General features: G+C 38.5%; 1 protein-coding gene across 2 annotated transcripts in view; it reads left to right on the top strand.

The window, feature by feature from the left end:
* The window catches only part of PARL (presenilin associated rhomboid like), a 32,083-nt gene that overhangs the window by 15,072 nt on the left and 4,350 nt on the right, over window positions 1-12,661 (top strand). For both annotated transcript variants that reach the window (XM_036243466.1, XM_036243465.1), the window contains exons 5-7: window positions 2,665-2,760; window positions 3,776-3,925; window positions 5,739-5,809. In XM_036243466.1, coding sequence (XP_036099359.1) covers window positions 2,665-2,760; window positions 3,776-3,925; window positions 5,739-5,809 — 317 coding nt within the window. The remainder of the gene's footprint in view (window positions 1-2,664; window positions 2,761-3,775; window positions 3,926-5,738; window positions 5,810-12,661) is intronic.

Below are 12,661 nucleotides of genomic sequence, written 5' to 3'. Positions count from 1 at the left end.
TTTTCTGTTCACCTGCTGTTGGGGAATAGCCTATGCTGTTTCCCAGATAAGGAGACCTTTCGTGTCTGAACTTACAGAGTGACCGAAGTTAAAAAAAATTCCTCTCGGCTACTCATGTCTCTATAGAAAGAGCTCTAGATTAGGAATTCTGGCTTGGCCACAGAATTTGGCCCTTTTTAAACTTGTATCTCTTAGAGCCACAGTTTTCTCATCTGTAATTGGCCTTCAAAATGGGATATGCAAGGAAGAAAATACCTGCTACTTTTCTCATTTCTTTTTTTTTTAATCCTCACCCGAGGACATTTTCCTATTTTTTTTTTTTTTTTTGTTCAGGTAGAGTGGGAGGGAGAGAGAGGAACAGAGAGAGAGAGAGAGAGAAACATTGACGTGAAAGGAACACATCGAGTGGCTGCCACCCGCACGACCGACCAGGGCCGGGGACAAACTGCAACCAAGGTACGCGCCCTTAGCGGGAACCGAACCCGGGTCTCTCAGGACCGCAGGCCGATGCTCTAACCGCTGAGCCAAACCGGCCAGGGCTCTCATTTCTTTTTTATTTGTTAGTGTGTTTTATAATGAATAATAGTGGTTCGTGTACATGATTTGGGTATGTTTGTTTGGTAGTTTACTGATGGGATGCCTAATCATAGACCACTGGTCTATGAAGTGAGGGGTTTGGAATACAATGTATTTGAGTGCCATTTTCTGTCATAGTTTACCAGAAAGGTTTCTTGTATTTGGATTGAAAACTTGGTAATGTTAACTCTTTGGCTACTGTTGACCTTGATATATTTGGTTATTCCCTTTCTTAAGGCTTTTCCACAATTGTAGTCTCTTCAGCCAGAGCAGCTCTCTACTTCTCCACGGTGCTGTGGTGCTTGTGATTCCCAGACATGTGTGCTGCATTTCACTGCTTTCCGGAAGTAGCCTATGGAACTGGCAGAGTAGACAGATAGTTGTTGCCATTTTTCACCCTGGCAGGCAGGATCGGGGCCCTATCTTGCTTTCTTTGCATTGAATCACAATTGGAGCAAACTACAAAGTTGTGACTGCTTATCTTTCTGATCATGAGGTCTTCTTTAGCCTGAGATATCTCAATCACTATGTACGACAACCTAGACCTAAGAGTTCTCTGGATAGTTAAGATGTTTAACTCACCCCAAAGAAACTAAAGAACCCCAGGTACCACACTAATCACGGCTCACTTCCTTTAGGGTAAACTGCCTGAGGTTTTTTCTTCTATCTGAGGAGGCTCTGTCCTTCCTCTGCTCACCTACCCTGCCCAGAGTTCCAGGCTCCTCATTAGAAGGTATACACAGTACTCATACTTGCTTGCTTATGACTCCTTTTTCTCATCCTTTCATAAATACTGCCCCTCTCACAATTTTTGAAAGAGTTCTAGTTAGTTACCAAAAATGGTATAATAGATGTCCTACTCCCAACTAGTGAGAATCTGATAAAATTGGTGGAATCAGTTCAGTTAGATACAATAAAACATCATTGAATTTACTTTGGAGACAGAAAAAATGCTTCCAGTTCATTTGTGACATACCACCAATTGTAAGATACATCCTGATTTCAGATATTAAATGGGAAAAATGTCTTAGAATCTATGAAAGTGAAATTTCCTTTCGTACCTAACTCAAATAGGAGAGCAAACACTGGAGAGACTAGGAATACCTAGGGATAGCTGAGAGCCTTCTAGAATGAGCAAATATGGAAGTCAGCAGTAACTCCCAAGATGTGGCAGCTGGCAGGTCCTGTACAATGAACACCTTCTAAAATAAATCCTCTTACCAGAATGTTGGAATCAGTCTTAATGATCATTGCAGATGCTGAAAGGGCTAGTTGCCTATTGTTGCCTAAAGAGACTGAAGGATTGAATAAATGTTTAAATTCCTTTAATTCAAGTAGATGAGTGCCTGCTATGTGCAAGGAATTGTGGTATATAAAATTAATGTATTTTTAAAAGTTTGTAGTTTTCAAGAATAATAGTTTTGTGACTAGTTAATTCTATCATTAAAGAAACGTACTCAGTTGAGTGGTAGTTCTAGTAACATCAGTTCTTGCAGAAAAATGAAAGTTACCCAACTCCTACATGTAAACATATTTTCAAAAGCAATTGCAAAATTCTTCCAGATTATTTCTGAATTCTTAGCTAATGAGTATTTTTCTTAAACATGAGGGTTTTCATCTACAGAGATAATACGTAGGTGTTTCATAAGCTGTCCATAGGTTTAAGGAGCATACTATTTCCTGTAGAAAAAGAAGTGATGTTACATAGCTTTTCTCCTCTTGGCCAAAGGACCTGGTCTGTACATTACTTCTGTCTTTAGCTTGGCTATTTTCAAACAATAATTACAGATCAGGTTATTGATTTAGAAGAGTAGACTGTTGTGAAGAAGTAAACTGTGGATCTGAGTAAGGGAAGTTCGCTCCTAGAGCATTTGCAGTTTTTCAGGAGTGCTCCAATTTCACAATCTTGTGATAGTTTTGGTATTTAAAAACATTGATTTCACTTACTTTCCTTAGCTCACCTTTTCTCCCCAAGTGTATAATACTCTTACATAATTATAGTAGAAAATCTTATTCAGGTGGACTTTTAAACAGACTTTCTTTGCTCTTATTTTTAATCTTCCTAAATTATAAATACTTATTTTGTAGGTATCATAGCTGCAAACGTTTTTGTATTCTGTTTATGGAGAGTACCTTCTCTACAGTGGATAATGATCAGATATTTCACATCCAATCCAGCCTCAAGTAAGTCTAACTTGTGTGATTTTATTTTGAGGTAGAGGTAATATGAAAGAAATATGCTTTATGTTAATTGAAATGTATAAAAAGAATAAATTCTTATTAACAATTATAAGCAAAGTCAGAGAATAGACAGTAAGGTCTTTGAGAACAGGAACCTCAGCTTGCTTACTGCTGTGTCCTGGGTACCTACCATGTGCCTTGCACATAGTTCATATCTAAATATTATTTGGTGACTTAAGATTTGTAATCACTATAAGTTTACTCTTTGAGAAGACTGTTATCTACTGATTCTTTCTTCTAACCAACTTTCACCGTAGGGACACATTGCCTTCATTGAACTGAGAATTTTTAGTGGTTGCTTAATAAGTAGAAAAAAGATTTAAGATAGATTTTTACCACTTTGAAAAATGCTTTTTTTTTTTTTTTTTTTAATCCTCACCTGAGGACATTTTTGCATTTATCTTAAGATAGAGCCGGAGGGAGGGGGGTGGAGAGAGAGAGGGAGAGACACATCGAGTGGTTGCCACCCACACAATCCCAACTGGGGCGGGAACAAACTGCAACGGAGGTACGTGCCCTTAGTGGAAACCGAACCTGGGTCTCTCCAGTCCGCAGGCTGACGCTCTAACCGCTGAGCCAAACCGACCAAGGCGAAAAATGCTTTCTTAAACTAATTTATTTAACCTTTAAAAAATATTTTTATTGCTTTTTAGAAAGAGAGAAAAGGAGAGGGAGAAAGAAACATCAATGTGAGAAAGGGAGAGGGGGTCGCTGCTTCCTGCATACCCCCTACTAGGGATCAACCTGTAACCTGGGCATGTGCCTGACTGGGGATCGACCCAGCAACCTTTCGGTGCACTGCCACACCGACCAGGGCAATTTATTTAACCTCTTAATTGGCTCTGTTTTTGTTTCCCATGTTTGATTTCACAATAATAATGAAAAAAATCTCAAGTAGACAATTTTTACTGGCTGTGTGTTTCATGATAACCAGGCTTTGTTTTTCTTTCTCTTGTAGAGGTCCTTTGTTCTCCAATGTTGCTGTCAACATTCAGTCATTTCTCCTTGTTTCACATGGCAGCAAACATGTATGTTTTGTGGAGCTTCTCCTCCAGCATAGTGAACATTCTGGGTCAAGAGCAGTTCATGGCGGTGTACTTATCTGCAGGTAATAAGTTTATTCTTGGGCCTTTCAGAGTATAAGCACTTTCACCCCTCTGGAGAAGGGACAAAGGAAACGATTGTAGCCATATTCTACAGACGGTATTTGTTTCTCAGATTGTATGCATAGAAGATTACCAGGGACTGGTGGGGCTGTTGTCTTCCCTGCTTTTCATTTTGCAGATTTCCTCTTGATGTGAATTATTTAACTACTGTTTAGTTTTAAATTAGTCAGGTAGAAAGTAGTTGAACTTAAGCATGTCATTTTTATGCCCTTAAGTCTTGGTTTCTTTTTTTTTTTTTATCCTCACCCGAGGATATTTTTCCATTTTTTGTACAGATAGAGTGGGAGAGAGAGAGAGAGAGAAACATCGACATGAAGGGACACATCGAGTGGCTGCCACCCGCACGACCAACCAGGGCCGGGGACAAACTGCAACCGAAGTACGTGCCCTTAGCGGGAACCGAACCCGGGTCTCTCCGGATCGCAGGCCGACGCTCTAACCGCTGAGACAAACTGGCCAGGGCAAGTCTTGGTTTCTTTAGCCTCAGGCTCACTATAAGTAGTTCCCAGATAAGTAGTTCCCAGACTCCCACTGTCTCAGTCATCTGAATCTTTGTTAAGTAACCTTAAGCTCATTTCCCATAGTATGTTCAGTTTCCAGAAAGCTTTTTCCAGAGCTATCCAGTAAGATGGTCAAGAATGAGTTTATACTTGCAAGCATGCATATATGTTAGCATGGAACTACTCCAGTTGTGGTCCTGGAGATAGCATCATTTCCTTATTTCAACCAGCAAGTGGTAGTGCAGGATTCCAGGTTCCTAGATGCTGCTAAATGGGCAATTGATTGATTAAATTTTATCGATATCTCTCTTTGCAAAAGGCACTTAATTAAAGCCATAAAGTATAAAAATTCATTTTTAAAATCTCTTCATTTAAAACAGTATATATCTGGCAGTTATTTTGTTTATTCTGGAGTGAAAAAGGTACTGAGCTTGGAGATGGAAGGCCGAGGTTCGCATACTTTTTCTGCTACCAGCTGTGTGACGTTGCAGAAAAGACTATATACCTCTGAGGATAATGATATGTACTGTCTCGTGACAAAGGGTTGTAGAAAGGATTAAATAGAAGCATCTACCACAAGTGCCAGAATGGGTACTTCATCAGTGTTAAATACTCATGTTCATCTAGTCCCGCAGAACTAGAAGCTGAGCAGTTTCTCTGGGTAAGATAAGTGTGTAGTTCTATCCTCAAGCACTAGCTGTGTTGTAGGTACAAAAAGTCTCTTTTAGGTGCCATTAATTTCTGTTCTGTAGGAAGTTGTTTTATAAGTTGGACAGAGAAAGTCAAATACCATATGATTTCATTTAGCTCACTTAGCTCAGATGATATGGGAGCCAAAGGGACTTGTAAAGGATCATCTAATCTAAGTCTGCAGCAGAATCATTGAGCGAGCTGGGTAAAATATGGACTCCCTGGCCCCACTCCAGGGATTCTGACTTAGGGTTTGGATGCAGCCCAGAGAACTCCCAGACACTTGGTGAATTTGGAAACTAGTCTCTTTTCTTCATGATACAGATGAGGAAAATGGTGACTGAGAGGTAAGGTAAATGACTCTACGTTACTCAGCAAGTTGTGCAGTGGGTCTGGCTTTTCTTTCCCTGTAAAATATCTGAAGTGAGATACAGAATAAGTATTCATGCCTGCACCATGTGGTGACCAGCTAGAAACCCGACACTGTTGTCTGTGGGGTGGAGATCAGAAATGGAAACCTTTTTAATACCTCACTAAAATTCCTGCAATGTGACTCATTTCTCAGGTGTTATTTCCAATTTTGTCAGTTATGTGTGTAAAGTTGCCACAGGAAGATACGGACCATCGCTTGGGGCAGTAAGTATTTCTAATTTAAAAAATTTTAATTTATTTTTTAACTTCACTTTGAAATAATTTTAGAGTTACAAAAAAGTGGCAAAATTTAGTACAAAGAGTTCCTATATACCCTTCACCCTACTGTTAACTACAGAAGGATCACGCAGTTATCAAGACCAGGAAATTAAAACAATTGAAACAATTCTTTCTATTAAGTAATCTATATCTAATTTAGAATTTATACATTTGTAAAGTCTTGTAAATTTGAGGCTGTTTTTAACTATTGATCATTTATATATGCTTACTGGAGCAGAATACATATCAAGAGTAGTCAACAAGATATGAAAGCCACGTAGGTGTCTATCAAGACATGAGTGAGTAAAGAACATGTAATATATATACGCAATGGAATATTAACCATTAGAAAAAATGAAATCTTGCCATTTGCAGTAACATGGATGGACCTAGAGAGTATTATGCTAAGTGAAATAAGTTGGACAGAGAAAGTCAAATACCATATGATTTCATTTACATGCAGAATTAAAAAAAAAAAAAAAACACAAATGAGAAACAAACTTATAGACACAGAGAACAAACTGATGGTTGCCAGAGGAGAGGGCAGTGTAGGGATGGGTGAAAAGGGGGAAGGGGATTAAAAAATACCAACTTCCAGTTGTAGAATAAATCATGGGGAGGTAATGGACAGCATAGGGAATACAGTCATTAACATACTATCTACCGACAGTAAGAGGTGGTTAAAGACTTACTGTGGTGATCACTTCATAAGGTATATAACTGTTGAATCACTATGTTGTACTCCTGAAACTAATTTAATATTGTATGTCAACTATAAAGAGTAATCAGAACAATGGGTATTTGATCTCCATAAACCAGAGAGCTTAATCTAGCATTGGAAAATTCTAACTAATTATAGATTTGAATCTGGTACTATCTATTTAGACAGTATTTGAGTGTCTGCTATGCAGATTAAAATACTAGGCAGCCCTGGCCGGTTTGGCTCAGTGGTTAGAGTGTCGGCCAGCGTACCAGAGAGTCCTGGGTTTGGTTCCGCTAAGGGTACGTACTTTGGTTGCGGTTCATCCCTGGCCCCTGTTGGGGTTGCGTGGGTGGCAACCAGTTGATGTGTCTCTCTCACGTCGATGTTTCTGTCTGTCTCTCTCTCTCTTTCCTCCTCTCTCTCTCCTGCTCTATCTGAAGATAAATGCAAAAATGTCCTTGGGTGAGGATAAAAAATAATAAATAAGCAAACAAACAGACAAACAAACTAAACTACTAGGCATTATACGACACACTGGGGATACAGCCAGTGAGCAAGATGGTCAAAATTCCTGCCCTCAGGAGCTATGTTCCAGATGCCTTTATTTATTTATTTATTTTAATTAATTTATTAATTTTTGTTACAGATGTTTCTCCTTTTCCCCCCACTGATTTCCCCCCCCCCCCCCGTCCCCAGCCTTGTTGTCCATGTCCATTGTTCATGCATACACATACATGCATATAAGTTCTGTGGTTTATCTCTCCCCCACCACTCCCTCTTCTGGGGATTGTCAGTCTGTACCCCACCTCCACTTCTCTGGGACTACCCCATTCCTCAGACTGTTGTGTTCATTATATTCCACAAATAAGTGAGATCATATGATACTTGCCTTTCTCTGTTTGGCTTCTTTCGCTTAGGATAATACTTTCCAGGTCCCTCCGTATTGTCTCAAAGGATAAGAGATCTTTCTTTCTTACAGCTGCATAGTACTCCTTTGTGTATATGTACCACAGCTTTTTTATCTATTCATCTACTGATGGACATTTGGGCTGTTTCCAGATCTTAGCTATTATAAATAGTGCTGCTACGATGTTCCAGATGCCTTTAAAAAATAAAATTGCAAGTGTGCTTTCTTTTGAGTTTCATGGCAGATTTTTAGGAACGTGGAAATATTTACATAATATTTCTCTAAAGACTACACATTCATTATGTAAATTTTAAAAATATATATGTTTTTATTGATTTTTTTTTAGAGACAGAGGAAAGGAGAGAGAGGTACATTGATCTGAGAGGTACATGTCTCCTGCATTCCCCCTACTGGGGATGGAGCCCACAACCCGGGCATGTGTCCTGACCGGGAATTGATCTGCAGCCTCTCAGTCCATGGGACGATGCTCAGTCCACTGAGCCACACCAGCTGGGTCATTATGTACATATTATTTAAATAATAATATGCTTAAGTGCATTCAAATAGGAAATTTCATATTTAAAGCAACTCTAAAAAGGTTCAGTTTGGAAAAGAGTCCTTATGTAGAATAACCATCCTGTAATTTGTGTGTTGCCCAGAATTATGTATACTTAATTTTCCTAATGAAGTCTATATCTTGTCATGTGACATGCTTTCTTCACTTAAGCCCTCAGTTATTCCTTGATGAAATTTTTGTTTTCCATATAAAATTTGGTGCTGGTATAATTTACATATTTCAAATTCTATTCTGTACCTCATTCATCAATTAAGCATCTATTAATTGAAGGCAGTGAAGACCACTGGGATGAATCAGAAGTGGACTCTGACTTTGAGTTCAGTTTAGTTGGGGAGAAAACATACACATATCTAATACACACTGAAAGGGCTGATTATATTCTAGATAACTTTGGGGATTTTGAGAATGGAGAGACTTTCTCATTAGCTGAGAGGATCTAGGAGAGCATTTTGATGTGTCTTCAGACAACTGTTTCTCCCACATAAGAAACTGAAGTCCAAGACAAACAAATAGAGTGTGGCAGCATGGTATTGGAGTTAGATTAGGTTTGAATTCCAACTCTGCCACTTATCTGTGATTTCTAGGATATTATACTCAACCTCTCTGAATCTCTTATAAAATGGGGATAACACACCTATTTCTGATTTGTAATGCAAGCATGTTTAGCATGCTTATTAGCATACTGAGGAACACATAATAAGAGATGTAGAAGTGGTAGTTCCTATTCATCAAAATCCATGGCAGGATAATTAGTATCCCCAAATACTTTCATTCATTCTTAGTTAAAATTAAACTAACCAGGTATTATGTATTTTTAATGAGAAATCAGGGGTGGGGGGACAGAACTCACTAATGATAAAATTGCATTAGAACCCAGCCAGTGTGGTTCAGTGGTTGAGCATCAGACCATGGACCAAGAAGTCACAGGTTCAATTCCCAGTCAGGGTACATGCCCCGGTTGCAGGTTCAATCCCCAGTGGGGGGCATGCAGGAGGCAGCCAGTCAATGTATCTCTCTCATCGATGTTTCTGGCTATCTCTTCCTCTCCCTTCCTCTCTCTCTCAAACAATTTTTAAAAATTGTATTAGAAAATATGAGGTATACGTCTTACTGCCTTTGTCACAATCCTTTGTTTAAAGATGGAGAGCTGGCCAAAGTGGCTCAATTGGTTAGGTGTCATCCTGTGCACCAGAAGGTTACTGGTTCTACTTCCAGTCAGGGCACATGCCTGGGTTGTGGGTTTGATCCCCAGTTGGGGCACATATGGAAGGCAAACAATCAATGTTTCTCTCTCATCTCTCTCTCTCTCCTTGGGTGAGGATTGAAAAAAAGATGGAGGCCATTCAAGAATATCTGTTAATTACCATACTGGCACTAGAGAGCAAGAATTTGTTAAGGGTACTAGATTTTGGTAAAGGTTTTGTTTAGTTAGAGCTATGCATATTCTGAATCTCATTTAAAACTTCAGTTTCTTACTAGTTATTGGTGGGAAGCTTTTTTCTAGTATTCTGCTTTTCAAAGGTTTATTTTCTACAAGACATAACTCTTCATCTTGCGATGGCAACGATCAATCAGATGTTTGTTGTTGGAAACAGTATTTGTTAAAAAGTTAGAGAAATTTTTTTCACTTGAAATTGTAAATAGTTTATCAACTAATGTTGCTTACCAACACTACGATAATCTCTTTATTATAATTTTATTGATCTGTCACTGATATAACCTGTACATAAAGTGAATTCTCTTGCTCAGTCAGGAAAATATCTTTAGTCTCTTCTTTACAGGATTTCAAGTAAAATAAAATGGTCTCTAGAGCATATTCATTTAGAATTTCATTTTTATTTTTCTGTAGTGTTTTGGAGTGTATCTCTTTATAACTTTTTTTTTTTAATTCTCACCCCAGGATACTTTTTCATGTTATCTTCAGATAGAGTGGTAGGAGTTGGGGGGGGGGGGGGGAGAGAGAAAGAGAAAGAAACATCGATGTGAGAGAGATACATCTATTGGTTGCCTCCCACATGACCCGACCAGGGCTGGGGAACAAACTGCAACCAAGGTGTGTGCCCTTGACCTGCCCGAACCTGTAACGGGCTGACGCTCAAACTGCTGAGTCAAACCAGCCAGGGCTCCTTGTATAACTTTCTTTTTTCATTGTATAATTTTTTAATGGCTGCTCTAGGTATTGCAATATATATACATAACTTATCAGAGTCTACAGGGGGTGTCATTCTATCAGTTTGAGTGAAGTGAACCTTATGTACATTTTCATTCTTATATCCTCCCCAAATTATAATTGTCTTAACTATTTCCTCTACATATTTATAATATCAGTCACTTATAATTTTTGTTTTAATCATTAAACTTAATTTAGAAATTCCAAGGGAGAAGGAAAGTCAATTGTATTTGCATATAATTTTTATTTTTTCATTGTCCTTCCTTCCTGATGTTCTAAGATTCCTCCTCCTATTATTTGTCTTCTTGTTTAGAGGACTTTCTTTAGCCATTCTTTTAGGTAGGTCTGCTGGTGACAGATTCTCTAAGTTTTGCTTTGTCTGAAATGTCTTGATTCTCCCTTCTTTTCCGAAGGATATCTTCACTGGCTAGAAAATTTTAGACTGATAGTTTTTTCCGCATTTGAAAAATGTTGGGCCATTCTTTTTTGTTCTTCATAGTTTGAAAAGAAATCATTTGTTACTTAAATAGCTTTTGATATAGGTAAGGTATCATTTCTCTTCTTTCAAGGTATTTTTTCTTTGTAATTTTCGGAAATTTGACTATATGTCTTCATGGGTATCTTTTTGTTACCTTGTTTGATTTTTGCTTAGCTTTTTTAATCTGTAGGTTTATGCTTTTTGGGAAAATTTCAACCATTCTTTTATATTTTTTTATTTTAATTTATCTTTATTGTTGAAAGTATTACAGATGTCCTCTTTTTTTTTTCCTCCCATTGACTTGCTCCTCCCTGCTCCTGCACCCCTCCTGCCTTCCCCACACTGTTGTCTGTGTTCATTGGTTTTGCATGTATGCATAGAAGTTTTTTGGTTTATCTCTTCCCACCTCCTCTCCCCCCTTTCCTCTGAGGTTCCTCAGTCTAACAACCAGTTTGTACTTAGTCCCTTCACCTTTTTTGCCCATCTTCCCAACCTCCCTCCCATCTAAAACAAACAAAAGTTCTCTGAATCCATGAGTCTGTTTCTGTTCTGCTTGTTCATTTTGTTTGTAGATTCAATTGTTGATAGATATGTATTAATTGCCATTTTATTGTTCATATTTTTGTCCTTCTCCTTCAAGAAGACCCTTCAACATTTCATATAATACTAGTTTAGTGGTGATGAACTCCTTTAGCTTTTTCTTGCCTGGGAAACTCTTGATATGTCCATTGATTCTAAATGATAGCTTAGCAGGATAGAGTCATCTTGGTTGTAGGTTGTGGCTTTTCATCACCTTGAATATCTCCTGCCACTCCTTTCTGGCCTGCAAAGTTTCTTTTGAGAAATCAGCTGACAGTCTTATGGGAGCTCCTTTGTAGGTAACAAACTGCTTTTCTCTTGCTGCTTTTAAGATTCTCTCTTTGTCTTGAACCTTTTGCATTTTGATGATGATGTGTCTTGGTATGGGCCTCTTGGAGTTCATCTTGTTTGGGACTCTCTGTGCTTCTTGGACTTGTATGTCTGTTTCCTTCACCAAGTTAGGGAAATTTTCTGTCATTATTGTTTCAAATAGGTTTTCAATTTCTTGTTCTCTCTCTTCTCCTTCTGGTACCCCTATGATGCAAATGTTGGCATGCTTGAAGTGGTCCCAGAGGCTCTTCCACTATCTTCATGTTTTTGGGTTCTTTTTTTTTTCCTGCTGTTCTGATTGGGTGTTTTTTGCTTCCTTATATTCCAAATTGATGGTTTGCTTTTTGGCTTTACCTATTCTACTATTGATTCCCTGTAGATTATTTTTTATTTCCGTTAGTGCATCCTTTATTGCTGACTAGTCCTTTTTTACATTGTTGATGTTCTCACTAAGTTCCTTGAAGGTCTCACTAAGTCCCTTGAATGTCTCACCAAGTACCTTGAGGAACCTTATCTGTTTTCTGAACTCTGCATTTGATTAATTGCTTATCTCCATTTTGTAAATCAGAATTTGTATATACTTGTTCTCATCTGGGAAGCTGAAGCAGGTAGCAGGGATCTAGTTCACTGGTAAACAGGCTTATTCACACACTCCATGAAACTTCGGCCAAACAGACTTAATCCTCCAAATGGTCAGGAAAACCTTCTGCAGGGTACTCTGCCCAATACTTTGTAACTGAAAGCTTTTTTTTTTTAAACCCGAGGATGTTTCATTGATTTTTATTTTTTAGAGAAAGAGACAGACATCATTTGCCTCCCATATGCACCCAACCGGAGATTGAACCTGCAACCCAGGTATGTGCCCTGACCAGGATGGAACCTGAAACCTTTTGGTGTCTGGGATGATGCTCCAACCAACTGAGCCACCTGACCAGGGCAGTAACTGAAAGCTTTTAGTTTTGTGCTCACCTAGAAATTTGTGGCTTATTAAACTTTCTGGAAAAATATTGCTACTTTAAGATATTATGGTCACTAAGCATCTGCATGTTGAGAG

This window comes from Molossus molossus, unplaced genomic scaffold (assembly GCF_014108415.1).
Source record: "Molossus molossus isolate mMolMol1 unplaced genomic scaffold, mMolMol1.p scaffold_m16_p_5, whole genome shotgun sequence".
Taxonomy (NCBI): Eukaryota; Metazoa; Chordata; class Mammalia; order Chiroptera; family Molossidae; genus Molossus; species Molossus molossus.
The sequence above is the reverse complement of the archived record's forward strand: the minus strand, read 5'-3'. Positions and strand labels throughout refer to the sequence as shown.